The 25,093-nt window shown below is 43.1% G+C and overlaps 1 protein-coding gene across 7 annotated transcripts in view; it reads left to right on the forward strand.

Moving 5' to 3' along the window:
* The window catches only part of EML4 (EMAP like 4), a 162,493-nt gene that overhangs the window by 87,433 nt on the left and 49,967 nt on the right, over positions 1-25,093 (forward strand). For 4 of the 7 annotated variants that reach the window (XM_035111226.3, XM_088666741.1, XM_035111223.3 and 1 more), the window contains exons 3-4: positions 21,775-21,904; positions 24,757-24,936. In XM_035111226.3, coding sequence (XP_034967117.3) covers positions 21,775-21,904; positions 24,757-24,936 — 310 coding nt within the window. The remainder of the gene's footprint in view (positions 1-21,774; positions 21,905-24,756; positions 24,937-25,093) is intronic. The other 3 variants (XM_088666742.1, XM_035111227.3, XM_035111228.3) reach the window with 1 other exon arrangement.

A 25,093-nucleotide genomic window follows, 5' to 3' on the forward strand; every position in this document is an offset into this window, starting at 1 on the left:
ACAGAATGTTTGTCCACCTGTCTCAGTACTATCTATTGTGACTGTTAGTCTCTAGAGTCTCATACAGGAATCTTTCCTAGCCTACCTGGAGATTTTGTGGCCTTTTACATTCAGGGCATGTACTCTACTGCTGTGCCTTCCTCATAAAAATATGAGAAAAGCTAGCGCTGGCGATGAAGAAAACGAAGTGTGCGTGTTGAGGGGTGAGGAGAATTTTAGAAGCACCTGTAAAATGCAATTTGCACATTTTTAAAAACAAACAAACAGTAATTTTCTTTTGCGATCTAGCCACAAATTAGCAGCTACTTCACCTGCATACTATAATATTAGCAATGGCAAGAATTGCCATGCTGCATTGTTAGAAATGTTTATTGGCCGTATTCCACAGTAAATGTCTATTGTCATTTGTGGATGCAGTTAATAACATTTCCCAGAAACGGTTTCGCAGCACCAAGAAAGCTATACCGCAGAGGTAGGTGCTAGTTCCTCATTACTTGCTAATTTGGGTCATGCATCTGGCTCCACTGACAGGATATGAAGGAAATACTTTGCCAGCAAATAATCAAATGCATATTCGGGCATGGTACGAAACATCACCATCGTAGCACTAAGTCTGCTTTCTGTAGGTATTCGTTCTTCCCTCCCCATTTAAAAAAAAAAAGAGCAATATTTATTCAGCCCAATACAAATGAAAATGATAAAGCTATTGGAACTTCGCAGTAGTTTTGATACATAAAATGTGGAGGATTCACAATACCTCCAGAGCACATGTCTGTACTTAACTTGAGAAAGGGTAATATATGCAATTCCTTGCCACAAGCAAACCTCTACAGTAAATATGTTAGCAATTTCCGAAGATAAATTAAATATCAGTAAAATGAAAAAATGTTAGTAATTCCCAGGTGATTACGCCAAACTCTGACTCCCATCTGCCACCATTTTGTTACTTGTGTGCTTCAGTAATTTCTATCTTAGGTGGGTCCTGGGGGCAGAAAGTTTGAGAAACCCTGATATAGGCCACATCTTGTATTCTTGTGCATCAGCTGGGAGCACTGTTATACAGTGGTTCCGCTCCTTCCTCCTGGACCGTGTTCAGAAAGTGGTGGTGGGGGATGAGTGTTCAGACCCCTGGGCTCTCACTTGTGGGGTGCCTCAGGGTTCCGTTCTCTCCCCCATGCTTTTTAACATCTATATGCAGCCGCTGGGAGAGATCATCAGGGGGGTTGGGCTGGGTGTTCATCAGTATGCGGATGATACCCAGCTCTACCTCTCTTTTAAATCAGAACCAGTGAAGGCGGTGAAGGTCCCGTGTGAGTGCCTGGAGGCGGTTGGAGGATGGATGGTGGCTAACGGATTGAGGTTGAATCCTGACAAGACAGAAGTACTGTTTTGGGGGGACAGGAGGCGGGCAGATGTGGAGGACTTCCTGGTCTTGAATGGGGTAACTGTGCCCCTGAAGGACCAGGTGCGCAGCCTGGGAGTCATTTTGGACTCACAGCTGTCCATGGAGGTACAGGTTAATTCTGTGTCCAGGGCGGCTGTCTACCAGCTCCATCTGGTACGCAGGCTGAGACCCTACCTGCCCGCAGACTGTCTCGCCAGAGTGGTGCATGCTCTGGTTATCTCCCGCTTGGACTACTGCAATGCGCTCTACGTGGGGCTACCATTGAAGGTGACCCGGAAACTGCAATTAATCCAGAATGCGGCAGCTAGACTAGTGACTGGGAGTGGCCGTCGGGACCACATAACACCGGTCCTGAGAGATCTACACTGGCTCCCAGTACGTTTCCGAGCACAATTCAAAGTGTTGGTACTGACCTTTAAAGCCCTAAACGGCCTTGGTCCTTGTGACGACCCTGGTCCCACTCTACCTTACTATCACTGCGACACAGGAATCCAGAGGGGAAAACACCCACCCTCTTCTCCTGCCGCCTCAAAAATAAACCCCTTTTCCTGATGGGCTTCTAAGTAAGGAGAGCCTTCCAGCCTACGTGGCCTGGTACCTTAAGAAACTCTAGGCTGTCCCCCAGGAATAACCTCTTGCCTCCTGTAAAGGGTCTCCCTCAGTTGGATTCCCCCACTGTAGAAGTTTGCCCTAGGCACTCTGGCAACTTCTTGGCACCTCAGGTTACCCTTCTGAGCCTCCTCCGTGTAACTTCAGGACACAAACCACCACCTCCCTGCCTGAGGTGAGTTTGGCCCTCTCTTGAGTCACCACGGCTGTGAGTCCTGGTACCTCGCTGGAAAAATACAAACAGACCTCTTGTTGGCAAAAACAGAGATGAAGTTTTATTGTGTTAAAAACATAAGTGATTCTTTAACGTGTCATTTATTAATTAGCTTTGTTCCAGTTGTACAAAATAAACACAGTCAAACATTTAACTTTAAGTTTTCCTAGCCTCTTAACTGTCTTCATATAAGCCACCACATAACACCACACCACACCTTCCTCCCTCTCCCTCCTAACTGACCAAACCGACACTCCCTCCTTTCAAACCGGGCACAGTCCCGCCCCCATCAGAGTTCTATGCCAGTCAGGCTGGAGGTGGGTTAACTCTTTGCCAGCCGGGCAGAAATAAACATTTTAAAAGTGCTTCAATTTGTCACATATCTCCCCCACCACAAAGACATTGCGTCGGCTTGCTCTTAACTAACTAGAGCAATGCCAAAGCAATGGGCTTGGGGTCCAAAATACTTCAAAGCATTCTATAACATTCATATTACAAAGTCAACTAAATTAACATCTCATAAACTTGTACACAAATAAACCATGTTTGGCATGTGTTAGATTATAACTCCTAAGCACAAATGTTTTGCTAGGGTTATCACCGTTTCATATAATACTTTGCACCATTCTATACCTCTCAAAAATATACCTAGACAAAGCGTCCGCTATGATGTTTTCCTTCCCACTTATGTGCTTACCCTGTGTCTATTTTATGAGTTGCTAGGTTGGTCCTCCCTGGGATGTTTGAGAAGCTCTGAGCAAACTGAGCAAGGACTAATTTTAACTGCTCCTTTTGCTCTGGGGTCAGACTTTCATCGAATGACACCTCTGCTAGAGTTGTGCCCTTACTTAGCTCTCCCCACCCAGTTAAATGAATTCCTTGTGTCATCTTCCCCTTTACTTGTAACACCAACTTATTTCTGTCAAAATAAGGCTTAAGTAAGTTTACATGAAAATTTTTACATCGGTCCCCTTCCCCATCTAACTCTACTAAATAGTTCACCGCTGATATCCTCTCGACCACTTTGAAGGGACCGTCCCACGACATCTCCAACTTCTTTCGACGTCTTGTTCTTAACACGAGCACACTGTCACCAGGCTGGAAAGTTCTGTCTCTTGCGTGTGCATCATACCATTGCTTCTGTCGACGCTGTGCCTGCTGCAAGTTGTGAGCAGCTTGCTCCCGTAGCTCTTGAAGGTCGCTCTGCAGCTCCTGTAGATACGTCACAACATCAGGGCTGTCGATCTGCTCCTCCCCCGACCACGCTGCTTTCATCAAGTCTAGGGGTCCTCGTGGCTGTCGTCCAAATAGGAGTTCAAAAGGACTGAACCCTGTGCTCTCCTGCGGCACTTCGCGATAACCAAATAGGAAGTGTTGCAGCCTCTCATCCCAGTCGTTAGGATGATTGATGGAATAGGTTTTTAGCATCCGGCTCAGGGTCGAATTAAATTTCTCCGTCAAGCCATTCGACTGTGGATGATAAGCCGTAGTTTTAACATGCTTAATCCCACAAAGAGTTAAAAGCTCTTCCATGGTCTTGGACGTGAAGGATGTCCCTAAATCTGTTATAATTTCTTTGGGGAATCCCAGCCTTAAGAACACCGACATGAGGGCTTTTGCTACAGTCTTTGAGTCAATGTCCTTTAGAGGTATTGCTTCTGGATAGCGCGTAGCATAATCCACTAGGCATAAAATAAATTTATTCCCCCTTTTCGTAACTCTGGAGATAGGCCCGAGGATGTCCACTCCTACTCTGGAAAAGGGCTCAGTAATTACGGGAATAGACTGTAACAAGCCTCGCGTTTTGTCCGCTCTTTTGCCTGCTTTTTGGCAGATCACACAGGACTTGCAATACTCTTTGATGTCTTTGCCCATCCCAGGCCAGTAAAATCTTGCTTGGATTCTATCACTAGTCTTTCTAATGCCTAGATGCGCTGCTGAGGGTGCGTCGTGTGCCATTTGTAGCACTTGCAACCGGTAAGCTCTTGGCAACACTAACTGTTTCTTCCTTTCCCAAACAGCAGCAGTTTTCCTCCTCCTAGAAATTCTATACAGTCTTCCCTCAATGGTGGTAAATAAGCAGGGGTTCTCCACAGTTACTTCGGCATTAGGACTTTGTGCTTTACCCCACAGCTCTTTTATAGTTTCATCCTCTTTTTGATCACTCAAGAATTGGGCACCGTGCTCCTGGACCACTGGCACGCTAATCAGCCCTTCATCCTCACCAGGCTCTATGGGTGACTCTATAACTGCAGGAGGATTACTCTCAGTGACTTGAGACTGTGACCTAGTTATCACTTGAATACGGTGCTTCTGACTAGCTAGGTCATTCCCTATTAAAAAGGGTACCTCCAATTCATTTAGGATTCCTACTCTCCATTTGCCACAAAATCCTTTGTAGGTAATATCAACTTCAGCTAATGGTACTTCAAAATGTGGGCCCCATATGCCTTTTAAACTATAGGACTGACCCTTGAGGTACTGCTCCTTTGGAACAAATTGTGATTTGACAAGTGAGACTTCTGCTCCTGTGTCCCTCAAACCTAAACAAGACTGACCATTTAATTCAATTGGCTCCATGTAATCTTGGTTGCACTCCTGCTCAGCCCTCCAGACCTGTAAGACCTTAGAAGTAGTCTCAGCTGAACTGTCTGCTTTCTCTGAGCCTTCTGTCTGAGGCGAGCTATTTTCCTGTGACTGCATTACCAGTTTTACTTGTTTAGCTGCAGAAGGTGTAGTTTGCGACTTAACCAGCAGGGGGCACCTGGCACGTACATGGCCCTCACGATTACAGAAAAAACAAGTGATTTTCTTAGACCCTGTCTTGTCAGAAACTGATTCCCTGACAGGAAAATTTTCTTGCCTGTCTTTATTTTCTCTGTTTCTCCATGGATTACCCTTCTGTGAGTGTTTTGGGAATGCTATTTCATTGAAATCTCCTTGTAGTTCGTCTAAGACCTCAGCAACCTGTGCCACAGTTTTCAGTTTTTTATCCCTCAAGAACCAACGTAAATTGCTAGGGATTTGCTTAAAAAATTGTTCTAAACAAATTAATTGTTTTAACTCATCAAAGTCCTTCACTCCACTCCCTTGAATCCATCTGTCAAGTAATTTATCTAAGCGGCTAGCTAGTTGGGCATAAGTCTCTTTATGTTCCTTTTTTGCCTCACGAAAAGCCTTTCTGCTTTGTTCAGCCGTGAGTCCACATCGAACCCTGACCCTTTGCTTAAATACTTGGTAACTTGACAGCTCTTCTTCCCTCAGGTCAGCATAAATTTCACTTAGTATCCCACAAATTTGAGGTCTTAAATAAAGCATCCAGTTCTCCTCAGGTATTTGAAATTCCACACAAACGCGTTCGAAGGTAAATAGAAACGATTCGACATTATCGTCTTTTCCAAATTTGGGGAACCTTTTTAAATTAATTGCGATACTATCATTGTTAACTGGACTCCGAGTTAATTCTGATCTCAAACGTATCTCTTCAAGCTTCATTCTGTCCTGTTCTAATTGAACCCTTAACCTCTCGGACTGCATTCTCTCCTCAGCTTCAATTCTAGCTTTTTCTCTCTCACTTTCAGCTTCAATCCTAGCTTTTTCTCTCTCACTTTCAGCTTCAATCCTAGCTCTTTCTCTCTCACTTTCAATTCTAGCTTTTTCCCTCTCACTTTCAGCTTCAATTCGGGCCATCTCAATTCGTAGTTTCATCAGTTCTACCTCAGAACCTGGGCTTCCCTCAGCCCCCTCCGTTCTTTCATCTCCTTTTGCCTCTCTGGGTTTTCTTACGTGAGTCATTTTCCTCACAGGAAAATCCTGACAGACTCAAACCAAACTAGGCGCGTGAGCTTTGAATTTCGATCCCGACGCTGCCACCAAAAATGTGACGACCCTGGTCCCACTCTACCTTACTATCACTGCGACACAGGAATCCAGAGGGGAAAACACCCACCCTCTTCTCCTGCCGCCTCAAAAATAAACCCCTTTTCCTGATGGGCTTCTAAGTAAGGAGAGCCTTCCAGCCTACGTGGCCTGGTACCTTAAGAAACTCTAGGCTGTCCCCCAGGAATAACCTCTTGCCTCCTGTAAAGGGTCTCCCTCAGTTGGATTCCCCCACTGTAGAAGTTTGCCCTAGGCACTCTGGCAACTTCTTGGCACCTCAGGTTACCCTTCTGAGCCTCCTCCGTGTAACTTCAGGACACAAACCACCACCTCCCTGCCTGAGGTGAGTTTGGCCCTCTCTTGAGTCACCACGGCTGTGAGTCCTGGTACCTCGCTGGAAAAATACAAACGGACCTCTTGTTGGCAAAAACAGAGATGAAGTTTTATTGTGTTAAAAACATAAGTGATTCTTTAACGTGTCATTTATTAATTAGCTTTGTTCCAGTTGTACAAAATAAACACAGTCAAACATTTAACTTTAAGTTTTCCTAGCCTCTTAACTGTCTTCATATAAGCCACCACATAACACCACACCACACCTTCCTCCCTCTCCCTCCTAACTGACCAAACCGACACTCCCTCCTTTCAAACCGGGCACAGTCCCACCCCCATCAGAGTTCTATGCCAGTCAGGCTGGAGGTGGGTTAACTCTTTGCCAGCCGGGCAGAAATAAACATTTTAAAAGTGCTTCAATTTGTCACAGTCCTGTATACCTGAAGGAGCGTCTCCTCCACCACCATTCAGCCCGGACACTGAGATCCAGCACCGAGGGCCTTCTGGCAGTTCCCTCATTGCGAGAAGTGAGGTTACAGGGAACCAGACAGAGGGCCTTCTCGGTAGTGGCACCCGCCCTGTGGAACGCCCTCCCAGCAGATGCCAAGGCAATAAGTAATTATTTCACTTTTAGAAGACAACTGAAGGCGGCCCTGTTTAGGGAAGTTTTTAATGTTTGATGCCGTACTGTTTTTAATATTTGTTTGGAAGCCGCCCAGAGTGGCTGGGGAAACCCAGCCAGATGGGCGGGGTATAAATAATAAATTATTGTTATATTATTATTATTATTATCATTCATCAGTAGAAGGACAGCTGATATTTCATCTAACTCGTTGGACATACATGCCACAGTTTAATATATGTACTATAATTTATGCATTGGCTGATACACCATCCACATAGCCTAGTGAACTGATCAACAGATCCACTGGAAACTGTCTGGCACCTGGGAGGTCCAGGTGAATTTTATTATGTTGAAAGTTTATAACTTGTATTAGAAAACCACCCAGGTCCTGTTGGCTCTCTGTAGGCCATCTCCTGGCCAGACACTCTTCTGTGAAACCTATGGAAGGGTGTCTTGATATCTCGTCCTCCTGTGGGCTTTCTGTCCCATACAGGAAGCTCAGAAGTGTTGTAGACTGGCAAAAAAAAGGTTAAACACGAACACTTAATAATGTTTTTTAAGGTAAGAGCAAGAAGAATAGAGAAACCCTGTCGAATCCTGTTTCCTGGTTTCCCACAGGCACCTGAGGGACCACTGTGAGAACAGGATGCGATACAAGATGGGCTAGCAGGCTCTTTTTATGATTCCAGGAACCCCTCCCTGAAAACCTTTCACTGTAGTTCTGCCCTCCTGCCCTCACAAAAGTGGGAGGGAGGGAAACAGCCCTCCATTCACAGTTTCATGAATGTGTGGGTTTTGCCACAGCATTACTTAAGGTATCTCTGTTGATCAAGGAGTTAATCTATTATGTGTGTGCGTTATTTAAAAGTACTTTGCATCTAGGTTCAAGCAGGCCAAACAGATTGAATATAATGAGTTGGCTGAAGGCTGTAATCCCACCCAGAAAATGCTTTTGATGAAGTAAGATGATATTATAAGAGGATCCATGGCAAGTACATGAAGCAAGTTGGCATTTATAAAAGCAAATTTGTTGTTTTAAGAGCCATTAGCAGCATTCTAATGCCTTTTGTTATAGGCAGCAGTTACACAGTAATTCTTATTCCAAAGTAGAAAAGCATAATAAATGTTTGGGCCACTAATTACAGGAGCAGCAGGCTGTTTCAAGGTCTTAAGAATTAGGTGGGTAGCATGAAGCAATCTTGTAATCTTGTGTGGAAAGCACATTCAGCATTGTGGGCCACAATTAAAATATATAATATATGCCAGGCTGAATGCTTCTTGGGTGTTGGTTTTTAAATGTAATCGTCTTTACACGAATGCCTTGCTTGCAGTTCATGTTATATTCATTCTGCATACATAGCTGCCAAGTTTTCTCTTTTCTCGCGAGGAAGCCTATTCAGCATAAGGGAAAATCCCTTAAAAAAAAGGGATAACTTGGCAACTATGTCTGCATATGGACCTTGTGCTGGCAGCCTCCTGTAGCAACACAAGAGCTCAGTTCGGACGTCACACCAAGCCATGGTTTACATGAACCATAGTTTAGAACCCCAAACCATGATTTGTATTTCCAAACTATAAGACAAACTAGAGTTTTGAACTCTTTGTCTGTTTTGGTTTTCCGTCTGCTCAGCTCTTCTGCCTGCAGAAACAGCTGTACCATATAGAGACAGAATTATGGCCGTGTCTACAGTTTGTCAGTTCAGATGTCAGTCGTGGCAACCATACTTAAGATTCCTTTGCCATGGTTTGGCATGATGCCCAAAGGAGCAAAAAAAAAAAGAGAGAAGGCAGGTTTGATCTCAGACTGCTTTAAAAACCAGCCATGCTATTTGGCTGATTGGAAGAAATATAATTCTTGTGGCCAGCAATGCTCATGGCAAGCCTTCAGGGCGGGGGGGGGGGAGAGAGAGTTCAAGAGAGAACTGACAATTCTGTTTCTATTAGATCCATAAAAAGCAGGTGGGATTTTTCTGAAAGTCTCAATAAAAGAAGAATTTTATCTTCTGCAGCAAAAATTATTTCTGGAAGCAAGCACATTTTAATTTATCCAAATGTCATTGTGAATTTTGGATCATCTTATGTAGAAACGATATTTATTTGAAGAAAACTAGAGAAAAATGAATGGATTCAAAATTGATAATACCCTCTCCCCTCCCCCAACTCCACCCCGGAAAACACTTATAAACAGAAAAGGTCAATTCAGTTATTGGTGTAGATTTTACAGTACTGTACCTAAGCAAAATAGGGTGCAAATACTGTGACCAGGAAAGATACTTAAAGATTCCGAAGCAGCTGTTATTACTTGCACGTTATCGATGGAAACCACTTCAGCCACTGTGCATTTACCCTGAAAATATATATTAAAAAATGGAAGCAGAAATCTTGCAACAGAACATTAAATTGGAGGGGAGGGGAGCTTCCAGAAAACTGTCTGGCAAATCACAGAAGTTGGTCTAGGTTCAGCAGTATTTCAAAGTGATTCATGCATGATTAGCCAGTTACCCAAGTCCAGTTTGGGGAATCTTGGTGGCCTGGCCATGGTTCAAGCTACCATAGTTGCTGAGTGTATTGTCTAGAGTCTAGACCAGTCATTTACCTCATTGACTGAACATTGCAAGGGCAACAGAGGGCCCTTTAAACTCTTTGGATTGGCTGTACAGCCCAAGGTAATCTGCAGGTACTCCATGAGGTTACCTACAATGCCCACTTCTCTCTTGTCAATCAGCCAGTTGGAAGGTACATCAATTACTGTCAATTTCACATGTACAAACGTCACATTTCTGAATGCCAGAAACGTGGTTTAAATTGCCTTTCCCCAGTCTGGTGATCTCAATATGTTGCAAGACTCTTAACTCCCACCAGTCCCTGTCAGCATGGCAATGGTCAAAGGTTATAGGGATTGCAGTCCAACAACATCTGGAGGCACCAGGTTGGTGAAGGGTAGATTTTTATTCAGCACTTTGTGTTTCACTGCATCAACAGTTGCACAGCCTTGTTCATTCTACAAGTTTCCTAAGGATGCAGAAATCTGCATATGCAAACCAGAAACCTACAGTTCCCGTTTCCTTTCTTCCCTTTTATCGGTTGCCTTAAAATGGATGTGTATGCATTCTGTGAAGTAATAAACTGGAATGTTGGGATGAACAAACAAATATGGAAGGAACAAAGTGCTAAGTTCAGTTTTATTTCTTCATTCACACTGAAGGATTGTTTCATCATATGCTGAAGACTCAAAGTCTGTTTCTTTAGGGGTGATTTTTTTCAGTACTGAGTGTTGTCTTGTTTTGTTTTGTTTTGTTATGCTGAAATAATTTTAATTAATCTGTCTTCACCCTCTGTTTGTTTAAGTACATTTTGTCTTCCGTGTCCTTATCAAATCCCATGACTTTTCAGTTCCACCTGCATGCAGTTGACATCCAGGTCTACCCCTCTCTCTTTCACTACCCCAAAATATCCCCCTCACCCCAGTTCTACGTCTCTGGTATTTCTGCTTTGTTGTTGTCTCAAACACAATCTGTGCAAGACTGAGCTTCCCTTAGTTTCCCCCAAGCCTTCCTCTCCTGTGCACATTCTTTATCAATTCCTTGGCATCCCACCCTGTGGAACAAGCACACTTTGATTGCTTTCTCTCTCTTGCTTTCATTACCCATATCCAGTCTGTTGCCAAAACGTGTAGCTTCTTCCTTTTAAAGGTAAAGGGACCCCTGACCATTAGGTCCAGTCGTGACCGACTCTGGGGTTGCGCGCTCATCTCGCATTATTGGCCGAGGGAGCCGGCGTATAGCTTCCAGGTCATGTGGCCAGCATGACAAAGCTGCTTCTGGCAAACCAGAGCAGCACATGGAAACGCCGTTTACCTTCCCGCTGTAGCGGTCCCTATTTATCTACTTGCATTTTGACGTGCTTTTGAACTGCAGGAGCTGGGACCAAGCAACGGGAGCTCACCCCGTCACAGGGATTCGAACCGCTGACCTTCTGATCAGCAAGCCCTAGGCTCAGTGGTTTAACCACAGCGCCACCTGGGTCCCTTCTTCCTTTTACAGCACTGCAAAATACGGCCCTTTTTCTCAGTCACCTCAGCAAAAACTCTGGCTTCCTAGCACCTAGACTACAGTAATCTTTCCCTTTCCTTGTTATTCTCTTTCGTTGTTTCATCTTGGTCCCTCCCCTTCTATCCAGCGCTGTCCTGCAAAAACCAGTTTGGAGAGACCTCTCTTTTTCCTTTGATTGTACGACACACTGTCTTAAATGCCTTCACTGTATTAATGTCATCTCCTGGATCCAGCGTGATCCCCCATGTCCTTGCCTTCAGAGTTCTTCGTGGTCTTGGCTCCAGTCTCTCAGCCCTTGCATCCCAATATATCCCTGCACCTGAGCTTCTCTCCTCCAGTTCTACCATCCTCCAGTGGCTGAGGATCTCTTTCTTCGGCCAAAAGGCTTCATACTTGTCTTTCTTGCTGCCTGTATGCTTGGAACTGTCTCCCAGAACACCTGTCTTGCTTTCTTCACATTTTCCACGAAGACCTAATGTGTAACTGAGCTTGCAAATAAGCCTAAGTAAGTGTAATTGAAATACATTGCTATCAATGTGCAGATGACATGCATCTCTGTTACTCCATTTCATCTATGTCAGGGAAGCGAAGTGTCTTGGAAGAGGGCAAGGAGATGAACGAGGGCTAATAATTTGAAGCTTATTCCAGACAAAACAGGTGCTCCTGGTTAGAAGAGAGGCGGATTCTGGATTTGTTTTGGGATGACTTTTAATGGATAAAACTAATTAGTGCAAGGATTTCTGTCTGTGCAATGGGACTTCCGCTCTTTGTCCAATCCCATCCCATCCCATCCCCCCTCTGTTCTGGGGAGGAGTGGAAGTCCTGTTGCACAGACAGAAGTCCTTGTGCTTAAAGGATAACTTCTTTGGACACAACCCTTTGTTTTGGATGGGGTGTTAATCCCCTTGAAAAACCAAGTTTATAATCTGGTGATGATCCTGGATTTGGGGTGCCTTTTAGTGTTCTAAATTCGCAATTACTGTAGATTAAAACCACAAGGTGATCTCTTAATAGGCATTTAAGAGCTAGTGTGCTGTAGCACTTAGAACGTTGGAACAGGAGCTGGGAGATCATGGTTTGAATTCCCACTCATTCTTGAAATTTACTGGGGGCCTTGGACCAGTCACTACCTCTCAGCCTAACCCTACCTCACAGGGTTGTTGTGAGGATAAAATGTGGAGATGGAGAACTGCGTACGCCCCCTTGAGCTTCTTGGAGAGGAGGCAGGATATAAATGAAATAAACAATTTTTAACTCCGACCTTCCCCAGATGTACTTTTTTTGTAGTATTTTTTCATGAAGAAATTATTTACACATGATAGGTTCCTATACTGTATATCCCTACCAGCAGAGGTTCATGCAGGAAGATCAGCAGCATCTCTTGTTTCTGCTAGGATGCTTTGCCTTCTGCAAAGTCTCGGAATGTCAGTATTTCATGACTTTTCCCTTCACACTACAAAATGTTGGCACTTGCATAGTATGCCAGAAATCGACAAGCTGAAAGCAGAGGAGGAGGAGGAGGAGGAGGAGGAGGAGGAGGAGGAGGAGGAGGAGGAGGAGGAGGAGGAGGAGGAAGGTATACTCTGGTGCTTGTGGCTGCCAACGAGATAGATTGCACCACAGCTGGTGTCTGGGAAATGCATTAGGACCTCATAGGGTGTCAAAATATATGTAACATAAGACTGCAGGCCCGGAGTGCAAAGACATGTCCACAGCACACACAATGGCACTAGTTAGAGACTGCTTGGATTAAGCCTGCATTTGAAGGGCAAGATGAAGGCTACTGCGCTCCCTCTGAAAAAGCTGCTTCCAGGCTGAAAGCCTAGTGTAATGCATCTGACCCCAGAGGAAGATAAATGGACCATGTCCTCTTGCTCAATGTGGAGGCTGAGAGTTGGCTTAGACGGAATCTCTAATGGCGAAAAATTCTTTGCACTCCATGTGTGCGGAGAATAGGAGAGTATAAGTATGCGATATGTTATCTGTCTCCCACATAAGCAGCGTTTCTGGAGATGCAAATGTGTGTCACAGCTGGATGGAATTGTCTTACAGGAGAAGTACAGCCAGGGTTCAGTTTACATTTGAATGAATGTACAACTTTTGCAGCGACTTTGAAACTGGATGACTCCCCCCCCCCCATTCCTCTTTTCTTTCTTTAGAGGATTTCCTGTAATATCAGCTAGAAACAGACTCTTTACATGTTGATTTGGGGACTATGTTGACAAATAACCAAAACCTTTTTTGAGTAATGATCTATGGTGCACATTTACCCCCTGCAAATTGCAGTTTCTGTTGTTCAATTTCCTTTCTTTATGTGCTTTAACATTGACTTATCAGTACAAAGGCTGTACCAATGGTTAATTCTAACCAGTGTTTTCATTCTTAATCAGGGTGCGTACCCCAGTTTCAGGACAACCCTTGTGGTTGTCTTCTGCATTGAGTTTAATTATTTTCTAAACAGTCACTCAGAATTAGCATTTTGCGAACATTTAAATTGATGAGAGAGAAAGGATTTTGCACAGATTTTTGCAAACTCCCCAGTATTTTCTAAAGAATTGAGTAAAGAATGCACAGGGAGGTTTTATGCATGCATTTCTTGATTGGACCTGTGTTGGATTTGAGAAGCTGCTTAAAGCCACTCATTGCAAATGGATCTTGCAATGGAGAATTTCTGGTGGTATATTTTATTCTTAACTGCTCCTAGATGCTAGAGGTCAGTGGCCATTTAGGTGGCTTCAGAGATACTCCCAGAAGCAATGGGATGGAGTGCTTCTCTTTGGATTTCTTTTGTAATGTCATGGAGAGATAAGTGGATACCAGATGCTTTGGATACTGCCCAGGAAGTATGAAAAGCGGAAGCGCTTCTCATTCACACTTACTCACAGCTGCCGTTTCTATTTTAATGTAGAAGAGCCTACATTTGTTTCCCCCTTGAAGAAATTATTTATGAATGTAATAAAAAAATTCCCCTGATTATGTTTTTCAGTGGGTATGAATTATGAGTAAAATAATGGACTTCTGATTAAATGTGAAAGATGCTTCGATTTTTGCCTTTAAAAATTATTCGTAGGAGCCTTTGGATGAGTTTTGCATTAACACACATATAGAGGCCATCAAGTTCAGATAGGGGGTTGGGGTGGGGAGATGATATGAAACAGACCAGTTAATCAACAGTTTATGTGCCTACAAAATTGAGTGTTGTGAAGTATGTCACAAAGAAAATAACAGACCTGACAATAGCCCTGTCCCTACAAAACTCTCACTCTCTCAACTGACAGGATCACACCAACTATCTTAACCGCATGTCATGCGCAGTGCCCCCTGATGTCTGAGTGCACAGTACAGGTATCTGTGCAAAGTCTTCTGGAATCTACAAGGGTTCCAGATTTTGTTGACACCTTCATGCATACAGCTATATACATGAAATCTCCCTGTAGACATGCTAAATGTGTAGGCATCAGGAGGTGAGGCAAGCTCAGGTCCGGCTCTAGGGGTAGGCTGGGGGGTGCCGGGCCGGCAGGGGGGCGCCAGAGCGATCTTCGCACCACGGCGCCAGGGCGTCCGACATGCTTGAGACGGCCCTGGGCAAGCTAGCATTTGCTAGTCAAGGCTAGTCAGTATGGCTGATCTGTTCATGCACTGGTGGAACATGTGCTTTTTCTGAACAGTGCTAATATTTTTAGTTAATCTGTGGGGTTGGTTGATCCATCAGCCACCCATGGCAGACAGCATATCGGAAATTATGAATCATATCATATCCTGGAGCAGTACAGTCATGCTTACTTTTTGATAAAGCTAGAGAATCTGATATCCCACCCCGTGCATTGAGTTTGTGCATTTGTAAACTTTAATTAAGGAAGCAAACAAGTTGGGAGTACATTTTACACCCCTGAATATACTTTTGGTGTAGCAGTTTTTCATTAAGGAATGCAATGCTACTATTATGCATGTGCATTGGCGCTAAAGTAAGGTTACCAGATTTTTTGAAAAGACAAAAAAAGTTATTAAAAAGGTTATTTAAAAATAATAATTAAGAAGTAATATCTTCTCTTCTGTGGTCTCTGCTGCGCGGCCTTCCTCTGGGCCCCGGCTTGCTCTCTTGGAGCGCTAGCCGCCGTGGAGTAGGCTCGGGTCAGGCCTGGGCTCAGCCACATGTCCTTGCCCTCCCGGTGTTCTCTCCTACCTTTCCTCCTCAGCGGCGGCGCAGCAACGTCGGGGCTCCCCTCTTTTTTCTCCTCCCTCTTTCTCTCCCTTCTCCTTCTCTCCTCCTCCTCCCTGCATCGGCTCCAGGGTATTCCTGGCCCCGGAGCACTGCTGGGCAGTCAGCTGGGTGGCCAAGCACTCTCGCTCCTGACTCGAATTGGGCCACAGGGGTTGTGTGTCAGCAGTTCCCCCAGTTGACGCACCGGGCATTCCCGGTTTCCCCTTCGGCAGTGGCTGCAGCAGCGGCAGTCTCAGTAGCCCGGCGCCAGCCTGGTAGCGCAGTTGGCTCTGGCTGGCTTCAGGAGCTGCTCGCTGCTGTGGCGCCTGCCATTTTGTCTCACCGGAAGCCCCCATATGATGTGTCCAATGATGTGTACCATGATGTGTACCAATAAATCTACAACACTTAAAATTGAAATCTGGGGACATTTCGGGGACGGATTTTGTTCGGGGACTGTCCCCAGGAAATGGGGACGTCTGGTAACCATACGCTAAAGAATTATTAGAGTATAGTAATAGCCATATTTATAACATATGTTACGTATCAGAGCAGTCAGGGATTTGGATGGCAGATTTGTAGCAAAGTGGAAGCTTTAGGGTATGAAAAGTGAGGTTTGGTTTTTAATAAAGTCATTTAGTGCGTAGCCACGAGGTACTGACAGCTTTATTTCCCTTTTCTTGCCTCACCCTCATTATGTATGACCACCCGGTTCCCTTAATCTCTGTCAGTTCTATCCCGACTCTTCTTGATCTTTCTTCCAGTCCTGTGGCACTGAGCTGTCTTAAAGCTTCCAAGGGTTTTCATAGTAGCTTTCTAACACACTCTGTAGTCGTCCTGTCTATATTTTTTCTGTGTATCTAAAAATGGGTATTCACCGTTGTTCTCTAATGGCAACCAGTGCTGCCCATAACAGCCTGGAGCCTGCAGGTTCTTCTCTGGGTGCAAACATTCTCAAGTTGTTCTAGAGTGAAGATTCAGGTCAGTTCAGACTGTGACAAACAAACAAACTGTCAGAGGTTGTTGCGGCTACTCAAGAGTAACGACTCTCCACATGCTTGTCTTTTAACCGTCTTTATTGGTGCACTCTATTTACAGTGTAACGGGGTGTTGGAAACATGTCTGCTCATTCCGATCCAGAATCCGGCACTGCCACCCCTGCGCGACTTCCCCCAACATAAGAGTCGCGGGACAGTGAATCTCCTCCCCTTTCTCCTCCTCCGTAATTCCGAAACCGGGGGAAAAGGTCTACGCTCCGTACTTTCCCTTCGCCCCTTTCCCCTTCTCTCTCTTCCCGCCTGTGGAGCCGGGGCTCTCCCGTGCTGCTAGAGACCTGGCACTCTCTCTCCGTTTCCTGACTAGCCTCTTCAGAGCCCGCGTTTCCATCACTGCTTGGGGAGGAGCTGCTTCTGATGAGAGGGGGAGGTTCTCTATACTCTCTTCCCCTTACACAAACAAACAGTATTTTTTACCTCTTTGCAAAAAGGGTTGTGGAAAAATAAGGTTTTGTTACTTTATTATTTTTATTGTTCATTCCGTACAGTTGTATTCATTTCATGATAAATTCCATTTGTCTTCAATGTTCCTTTTTGTTGTTTTTCTTTGTACTTAATTTCAGGGGGAGTATAGGCAACTAATAATGCCTGTTATTTTTGGTGCTTTTCATTTATTGACATGGAATGTTTCAGATCTCCTTACCTTCTAAAACATCAAATGTGCCAAATTTCAGATGGGGGGGTTCCCCTCTTTTCTTACAGATAATTAAAAATGCCATTGCAGGCACAGTGTTAACTCTTTGCTAAACTGAGAGGGGGAACGGGGCAGGTAGGGAAAAGCACGTTGTGGAGTAGATTTTAAGAGCTTAAAGGAACTATAAGGTAATTGAGAAGCTGGAATTTTTGTGAGGACAAAGGCAAAGCCCAGAGGAACCCACAAATGTTCTGTTTCCCAAAGAGCAATGTTCATGCATTCTTGCAACAAAATTAGCCTTTATCTTTCTCTAGCCATTTCTGTTCTCTGATTATGTGCCTGTAGGAGCAACATAAAAGGTTTAAAGAGGGCTTTGTCTAAATCTGTGTTATCTTTCATTCACACACACATACTTGACAGGTTTTTAATGAAAGGGGTCTCTCAAGCTTGGCAGATATTATTCTATGAAAATTATCGAAATGGAGATGGAATCCATTATCTGCGGAAGACATTTTCACTACTTTGATCTCCAGCAGTTTGGCTCTAATCCTCATTGCCCAAACACAGGATCTCATTTTACATTCAGCTTGCATCTGACTCCTGTCCTGAGCCAAAAGATAACGCCCGAGAGCTAGTCTGGCTGTAATGGTTCGTTCTGGTTTGGCAATTTCCATGCAGCATAAAATCAGATGGTTGTATGTATAGTAAGTGCAAGAATGTTACTGTGTTAGGGTTGAGATAACCAAGTTCCATTTGGACTTTCATAAACACCCCCTGCAGTGGTTACACAAGCTGGATTGCTCAGTTGGTTAGAGCATAGTCCTAATAACGCCAAGGTTTCAGGTTTGATCCTCGTAAGGCACAGCTCTGCAATATTCCTGCATTGCAGGGACTAGAGGGTCCCCAGTGTCCCTTCCAACTCCTATGATTCTATGATACATGCACTTGGTCATCTGTAGTGACTAATGCAAATGGAAAATGTCTCCAAGGCATTGTAAGATGGATGCCATGTAACCTATCATTCCAGAGGGCTATCTGTATAGATCCTGCTGACACTCAGCAGAGTTTAGCCAGGTGTAGAGCACCTGGTTATCTGAAAATCCCATTTAGAACAATGACTTGAGTCTCAGCATCCTTGGATCATGCTTCTCATCTTAAAACGGGGCTCCCATCCATCTACAGGAACTTAAGGATGCAAAGAGAGTCTGTTGGATCAGGCCAGTGGCTCGTCTATTCCAGCATCCTGTTCTCATAGTGGCCAGCCAGGTGCCTACAAGTAGAACTTGAGTGGAAGATCACCTTCCTTTCTGTAGTTTCCAGCATCTCTGTCTATGAAGATGGAGCATAGCCATTGTGGCTAGAAGCCATTGTGATAGCCTTATCCCCCATGAATTTGTCCACCCTTCTTGGTGGTCCTGTTGTGCACCTCCCTGGAAACCTCTGGGTGAAGGGCCATCTAGAAATATAAACAAATATTTGCAAACAAATCACACAGTGCTACCTTTTATGCAGCCAGCAAGTAAAATCTATCACCCAGGACAATTTGTTCTGTTGAACGTCGTTTCGACACAAATCTAGCCCTTTTCAGGTAATTCAGTGTGACTGAGGGCAAAATTGATGCTGTCGGAATGCGCTCCTGGGGGGTGGGGGGATGACAGACCCCCCAGTACCTCTGAGCGTATCCGGGAAGGCACGTCTCTGGAATGGCATTCCCCTTCATTCCAGAGTGCCTCTCTGCGACACTCCTCCTTGGAAAAGTGCACACAGGTCTTCTGGCATTTCACAGTAATAAAAAGAAGACATCCGTAGGTCTCAACTACGTTTTATTCACACTATATACAGAGGATCCATAATCACGCCTGTGTTCTCCACCTCAGGCAGAACAAGACTGTTGCATACTGCAAAACTGAAAGTAATATAATACAACAATAACCACGCTCAGACGGAAGAGATAAAACAGTCTTCCGTTCCTACACTCTTCTCAGACATTTCATGTGATTTATACCAATCACACTACCCAGCATCAGGTACACAAAATTCTAACAGTACCAGCCCTGCCCACTCCTGAAATTAGAATGCCTACTGGTCTCTCCCACACCATTCCCATCCCTCACGTATTTAACATTAAGGTCAGATGGGGGCTTGGAAGCATGTTTAGCTGAGCAACCTTAGAATCCTCTCCCCAACCAATCAGGAAGCCTTTATTCTTCAGTTTATATGGATGCTAGTGATTTTAGGATAGATGAAAGGGGGAAACATTGACATCTCCCCCACCCCAATTCTTTCCTTTCGTCAAAGCAATTTTAAAAAAAATTATTAAAATCAAACTTTATTGAGATTTAAATCAGAACATATCAAATCAAGACAGAACAAATTAAAACATATCAAATCAAAACATAAGAATGCATACAAATCATCATATTTCCAAAGTTTTTATCTGAAAAATAACTAATATCTAATACAGAGTTCAGTTAGACCTTCCTGTCTAGTCTCTTTTCTCAATGAAATTCAACTAAAATAAAACGTACACCAAATATATCTAATAAACATGTCAAACAAATAAAATATTTTTCCTCTCCTTTCATATACTTCCACTTGTCAAAGCAAATGTTATTCCTCTTGAACATCCGATAAATGCCTGTTTCAGTTCTGAATTTATATATTCCCTGTGAAATACGAAAGCAGTTTCTCCATGTTTTTTCTTTCTTTCTGTCTGACAGGAAATTTAGAGCTGTGGTAGTTGTGTCCCTCCCATTCACAACTCCACAAAATTGGCAGCCTCTGAGGTATTGATCTATTATGGTAATGCAGAATGGAAGGGAGTTCACCTACAGTTCAAGGGCGAATGAAGCGTCTCAGATATAGTTTCTGCCTTTCTGATCCCTGGGAAGGATCTCAGAAATAGTTTCGTTAATAGTACTCGATGGCACCCAGCCAAAATTTCCTCAGGTTGCTGCGTGCAAAAGGAAGTTGCTTTCGCTCTGAAGTGGCCAGGGCAATTCCTCTTCTCATTGAGCAATGTCTGAGCCCAAGTGACTGAGTGCACATCAGAGCTGTTGAATTATCTTCATAATGTTCCATGTGCAGTGGTAACATTTAGACATTTAAAGAATACAGTGGTCCCTCGACTAACAAATTTAATCCGTTCCGAATGCACATTCGTAGGTCGAAAAGTTTGCAAGTCGAAAAAAGCGGTTTCCCATTGGAAACAGAAAAATTCGTAAATCGAGTAAACCGCATCTAAAATTCGTAAGTCGAGAAAACCCCACCTAAACCGCAACGGTTTTCCTTTCGGATGTCGACAAAACATGTGGCCTTTTTTTTCATTCGTAACTCAAAATTTCGTAAGTCGAGGGACCACTGTATTATCATTCTCAACATGGTGTCTGGGGGCATCACAATGCCCACAGACACCCCCTTGGCACCCGGCAAGGCCCCTGGTCCTTCCTAGTTTTTTAATGGTTTTCTGAATTTCCAGTTCGGGGAAGGGGGTTGCCTCGTTTTTTGTGTGTCTTTGTGTAGCTGCTCTGCCTGTTGGGGAACGCCCTTTCAAAGTTTCTTCTGCGAAATTGGTACTTTATGGTGCCCATGGCAGTTCGTTAGATTGCCAAATGTGCCACCAGACACAGAAAGTTTGGGGACCCCCTACTAAATATAAATACATTAGATATCGTTGCCATCTCCTTATAAAACAGACAGGGCAGTACGAGCTATTAATGTACATTCCTACGTAATCATTGTCATCAGATCATATTAAGTAGATAAATGTAATGGTGAGCTGTCATGATAAGGTGTGCAGTGGGACAATATTGCTATGGACAGCAGTTCATCTTATTAAACTGAAGCAGTAGGTTAATGATGGTGGCCGTGAAATAAGAGCCATCTGGTGGCCATAACCCATGGAGGGTTTTGAAGAATGAGTTGCAAGGCCAAGTTATCAGAAAAGAGAGAGAAAATGACAAAAGACCTGGAATCTTTTCTGTAGATGACAATGTACTCTGTCTTCCATGGAGTCACAGTGCTGGGCAAGATATGTTTTAGTCTGATTTAGCATATATAGTTTAGGGATAGAGATAGAGATCGATATATTTGTATTCATAGACTTCACTTTAATAGTAATCTTGCTCTCTGATCTAGAGTATGGGGGGAAAATCTTTTAAAAATAATAACCCAATACAATCACCTGGCAACCTGGTGGTGTTTGGTTTATTTTCATTCCTCATGATAGTCTTTGAAGTTAAAAGAAAGAAACTTTAAAATTAAATTTTATTAAACTTCAGTATTTTATACAACAACAAATGCACTCCAAGTTCAGCAAATTGCTTGTTTTGTTAACTGCATATATAGAGTTTTTATTACGATGATGATTTGTTTCTACAGTATTCACAACCTTTACAGAATAGGACAACATTGAAAGCTTGGGTGGGTGGAAAAGTGATATTTATTTTGTGTGAAGGAAAAATGCTTCCTGTGTAAAATGGGGGTGGGGGGGAGCAAGTTATAACTCTTTTTCCAAATGGTGGTTTATTGATTTTTAAGGATATATATATATATATACACACTTCAAAGGGCTGTTTTGCTTGGATTCCACTCAAGTACCGTTGTTGACTGACAAGCCGGCCACACATATACCAGATGTACAGCCTTTTTATCTTCACTGTTGTTCTATCAAAGCCAATCTCAAATGCGATAAATCTCAATTTGAATGTCAGTGGGGGATGTTTTTGAAGGCTGTTACGAATTACCTTCTCATTGCATTTCTCGTAGGTCAGCCGGGCCTCCGTGAAGCTCTCTCCCTGTCCTGCATCACTAATGGAAGTACAGGAAGCAGAAAAGCTAGCCATAGTCCTTCCATACCGATAGCCCGAAAAGAAACACTTTCGTCTGCTGCTAAAAGGTATACCTCATCCTTGAAACAATGAATAAATAAACTCGAGAAATGTGGGACACAAGTCAGAGTATACTCAGTCCGCAGAGCAGGGTTCAAATCCCTACCCATCCAGGAACCTCACTTGTGAATAATTTGCAATAATTTATATACCGCTTGATCGTAATAAAAACCTCAAAGCAGTTTACAAAAAGAACAAGACTATAAAATTACTCATTGAAAAAAGCAGTTTATAACATTCCAAAAATACGTAAATAAAATCACTGATAAATTAAAACACATTTCCACATTCTACAGGCACCCCCCCCCAAAAAAAGTCTGCCTGATGTCAGTAGTCAGCATGAGTATTATTATTGTTATTCTTACTATTACAAGTATTACTACTATTATGAGAATTTTTTAAAAAATGGCTGGCTATATCACTTTGTAGCCTATTCTGCCTTCATTCTCCCTTTGTTTTGCCTCTGTTTTACCAGCTTCCTGATTTAGGGCCAATTATTTCCATTTTTGTCTATCGAAAGCCCAAGATACAAAAAGAGATACAGTGGTACCTCGACTTACGACCGACTCGACAACCGAATTTTTCGACTTACGGATGGGGGTAATGGCCGCGTGCTTACGAATGTCTCGACATCCGAAAGAAAAACCGCGGCGGTTTTAGATACGGATTTTTCAACTTACGAATTTTTAGATAGGGACTTACAATTTTTTTTCGTTTCCAATGCATTCCCATGGGAAATCGCATTTCCAATGGCGTTTTTCGACTTACAAAATTTTCGACCTACGAAAGTGCCTTCAGAATGGATTAAATTCGTAAGTCGAGGCACCACTGTAGGGAGGATAATAGAAGCTGAAGTTAACTACTTTTCTTAACCATTTTGCTTGATGGCCAGAAGCTAACAAAAACATGTTTGTGTGGTATTCTGATATATTTATAGGTCCTGGGTGTTCTATTTGTTGCATTTGAAAATCTTAGGGCTTTTCCTAGTAAAGACACAAAGCTGAAGCAGTTTCTCTGCAGGTCTGTGCCATATATTTGCCATGTGCCCATTTGCATGATGATGGTTGTGTTGATGCCTGCATTGTTTGTGGTTTAAATACAGCCTGTCCCTTAATCCCTTCTGCCTTTGACCTACAGGAATGGACTGCGTTGTTGTATGTGCAAATAAGTCCAAATTGCTGTCCTTTGAAATTCCATCGCTCTGTCCATGGTGGAATAAGATAGTTTCGCAGTATACCAGAGATAAGGAACCTGTGGCCTTCCAGAATGGCCAGTGATCAAGGAAGATGGGATTTGTAGTCCAATGGCATCATGAGGACCAGTTTTCCGATCCCTGCCCCAGGAGTTAATGATCTTAGCTCATACATGGTGAATCTAAATATTCCCCATCAAGTATGATATATACCATATTAGTAAAAATGCTGCTTAAATCATCAATATTTGAAACATATTTTAATAGCAAGCAGAACATCAGTGGTTGCTTTTGAAGCCTAGCTGTCACTGCCAAACGAGTCTCGATTCAGGATGTAACTACCCTGGAAGAGACAAAAAAGAAAGAAATATAATATTTGATTTACTATAGGATAACTGGCATGATGGCTGTCACAATACCAGCAAGCAAGGGCTGCCAATACATCTGTCATAATAATAAACTTCAAAGTTGTTTTCTCTAGTGGTAAGACATTTCCTACGGTTTGTTTTTCCATACAATATTGCTTTGTCAGAGATCCTGGAAAAAGTTGAAAGTTAATTGCAGCAGTGACACCCCCTTTCTTCTTAACTTTATTTTTCAAAAATATAAACTATAGTTGCATCCAACAGTATCGCTTATGCCGATGGAAGGTATTTTGGTACAATGGAGTCTTCCATCAGCAGAATGGGGAGGGCCTTTTTTTAACCAATCCCTCCTCAGCTTGCAGCTTTCCATAGACTTCCAAAATCTGCTGCAGATGGTTCAGGTATCCTGTGGGAACAGTTTAGGCAATAGCATGGGGGCTGCAGGGGCAGAAATCTCCTCCTCACTGTTCTGCTGGTGGATGATCCCTGCTGGATCAAAGAGCAGAAAGGAAACCATTGGATTCAACCCTTTAAAAAATTCTTAAGGAAAAGAAATATGCATGATAAATTTGGGGGTGCATTTATTTCTTAAACAATGAGACCAAAATTCTACTTTGTTCTTCAGAATACTAAATGTGCATCTGCAGAAGGTGAGGGCATATAATTTGGATGATTTAGAAATATATTAGACATAAAAACTACTCTGTTGCAACTGCTTGCTTTTTGCATAATAATAATAATAATAATAATAATAATAATAATAATAATAATAATATGTGAATCATAGAATCGTAGAGTTGGAAGAGACCACAAGGGCCATCCAGTCCAACCCCCTGCCGAGCAGGAAACACCATCAAAGCATTCTTGACATATGCCTGTCAAGCCTCTGCTTAAAGGCCTCCAAAGAAGGAGACTCCACCACACTCCTTGGTAGCAAATTCCACTGCCGAACAGCTCTTACTGTCAGGAAGTTCTTCCTAATGTTTAGGTGGAATCTTCTTTCTTGTAGATGTGAACACCAATACAGCACATAACAACCTATATTCGTGAGTTTCAGATGATTTATGTAATCTAAAATAGAGCCACTTTTTATGTTTGGTAGATAAATAAAAGATCTTAAAGCAAGCTGTTTATGAAGAAAATGAATTGCATATTTGGTTTCTGTAGCCGTTAACCTGACATATTATTTCTTTTGCACAAATGTTTTCATTGTGTTGGGTTCTTTCCCCCCTTTCGCTTTTCTCCATTTTGTGTTCATTTTAAAAATACAATCTTTACCTCTTTCTTATACTTTGTTTTTCAGTGGTACAGAAAAAAGGAAGGAAAAACTTCACGGACAAACAGAGAAAAAAGAGGACTCTCATTCTAATGATCAAAACCCACAAACTCAAGCATCACCTTCACCTTCTCCCCAGCCCTCTGCACAGACTCTCCCAACACACAGGCAGACCCCAGAAGTCAAGAGCTCTGCTCCAGGCAAAAGGTTTCCTAAGTACCCAAGTACACAGCTAGGAAGTGGTTGCAACGATACTAACATTGCGCTTTGCTCCCAATTAAAAGCATGCCTATGTCTTTTATAAAAACCATTTTTCAAAAGATTAACATAACGGGTTGGTTTGCACATGGTGCTAAGCCATGCT

This window comes from Zootoca vivipara, chromosome 3, assembly GCF_965207765.1.
Source record: "Zootoca vivipara chromosome 3, rZooViv2.hap1.1, whole genome shotgun sequence".
Lineage (NCBI taxonomy): Eukaryota > Metazoa > Chordata > Lepidosauria > Squamata > Lacertidae > Zootoca > Zootoca vivipara.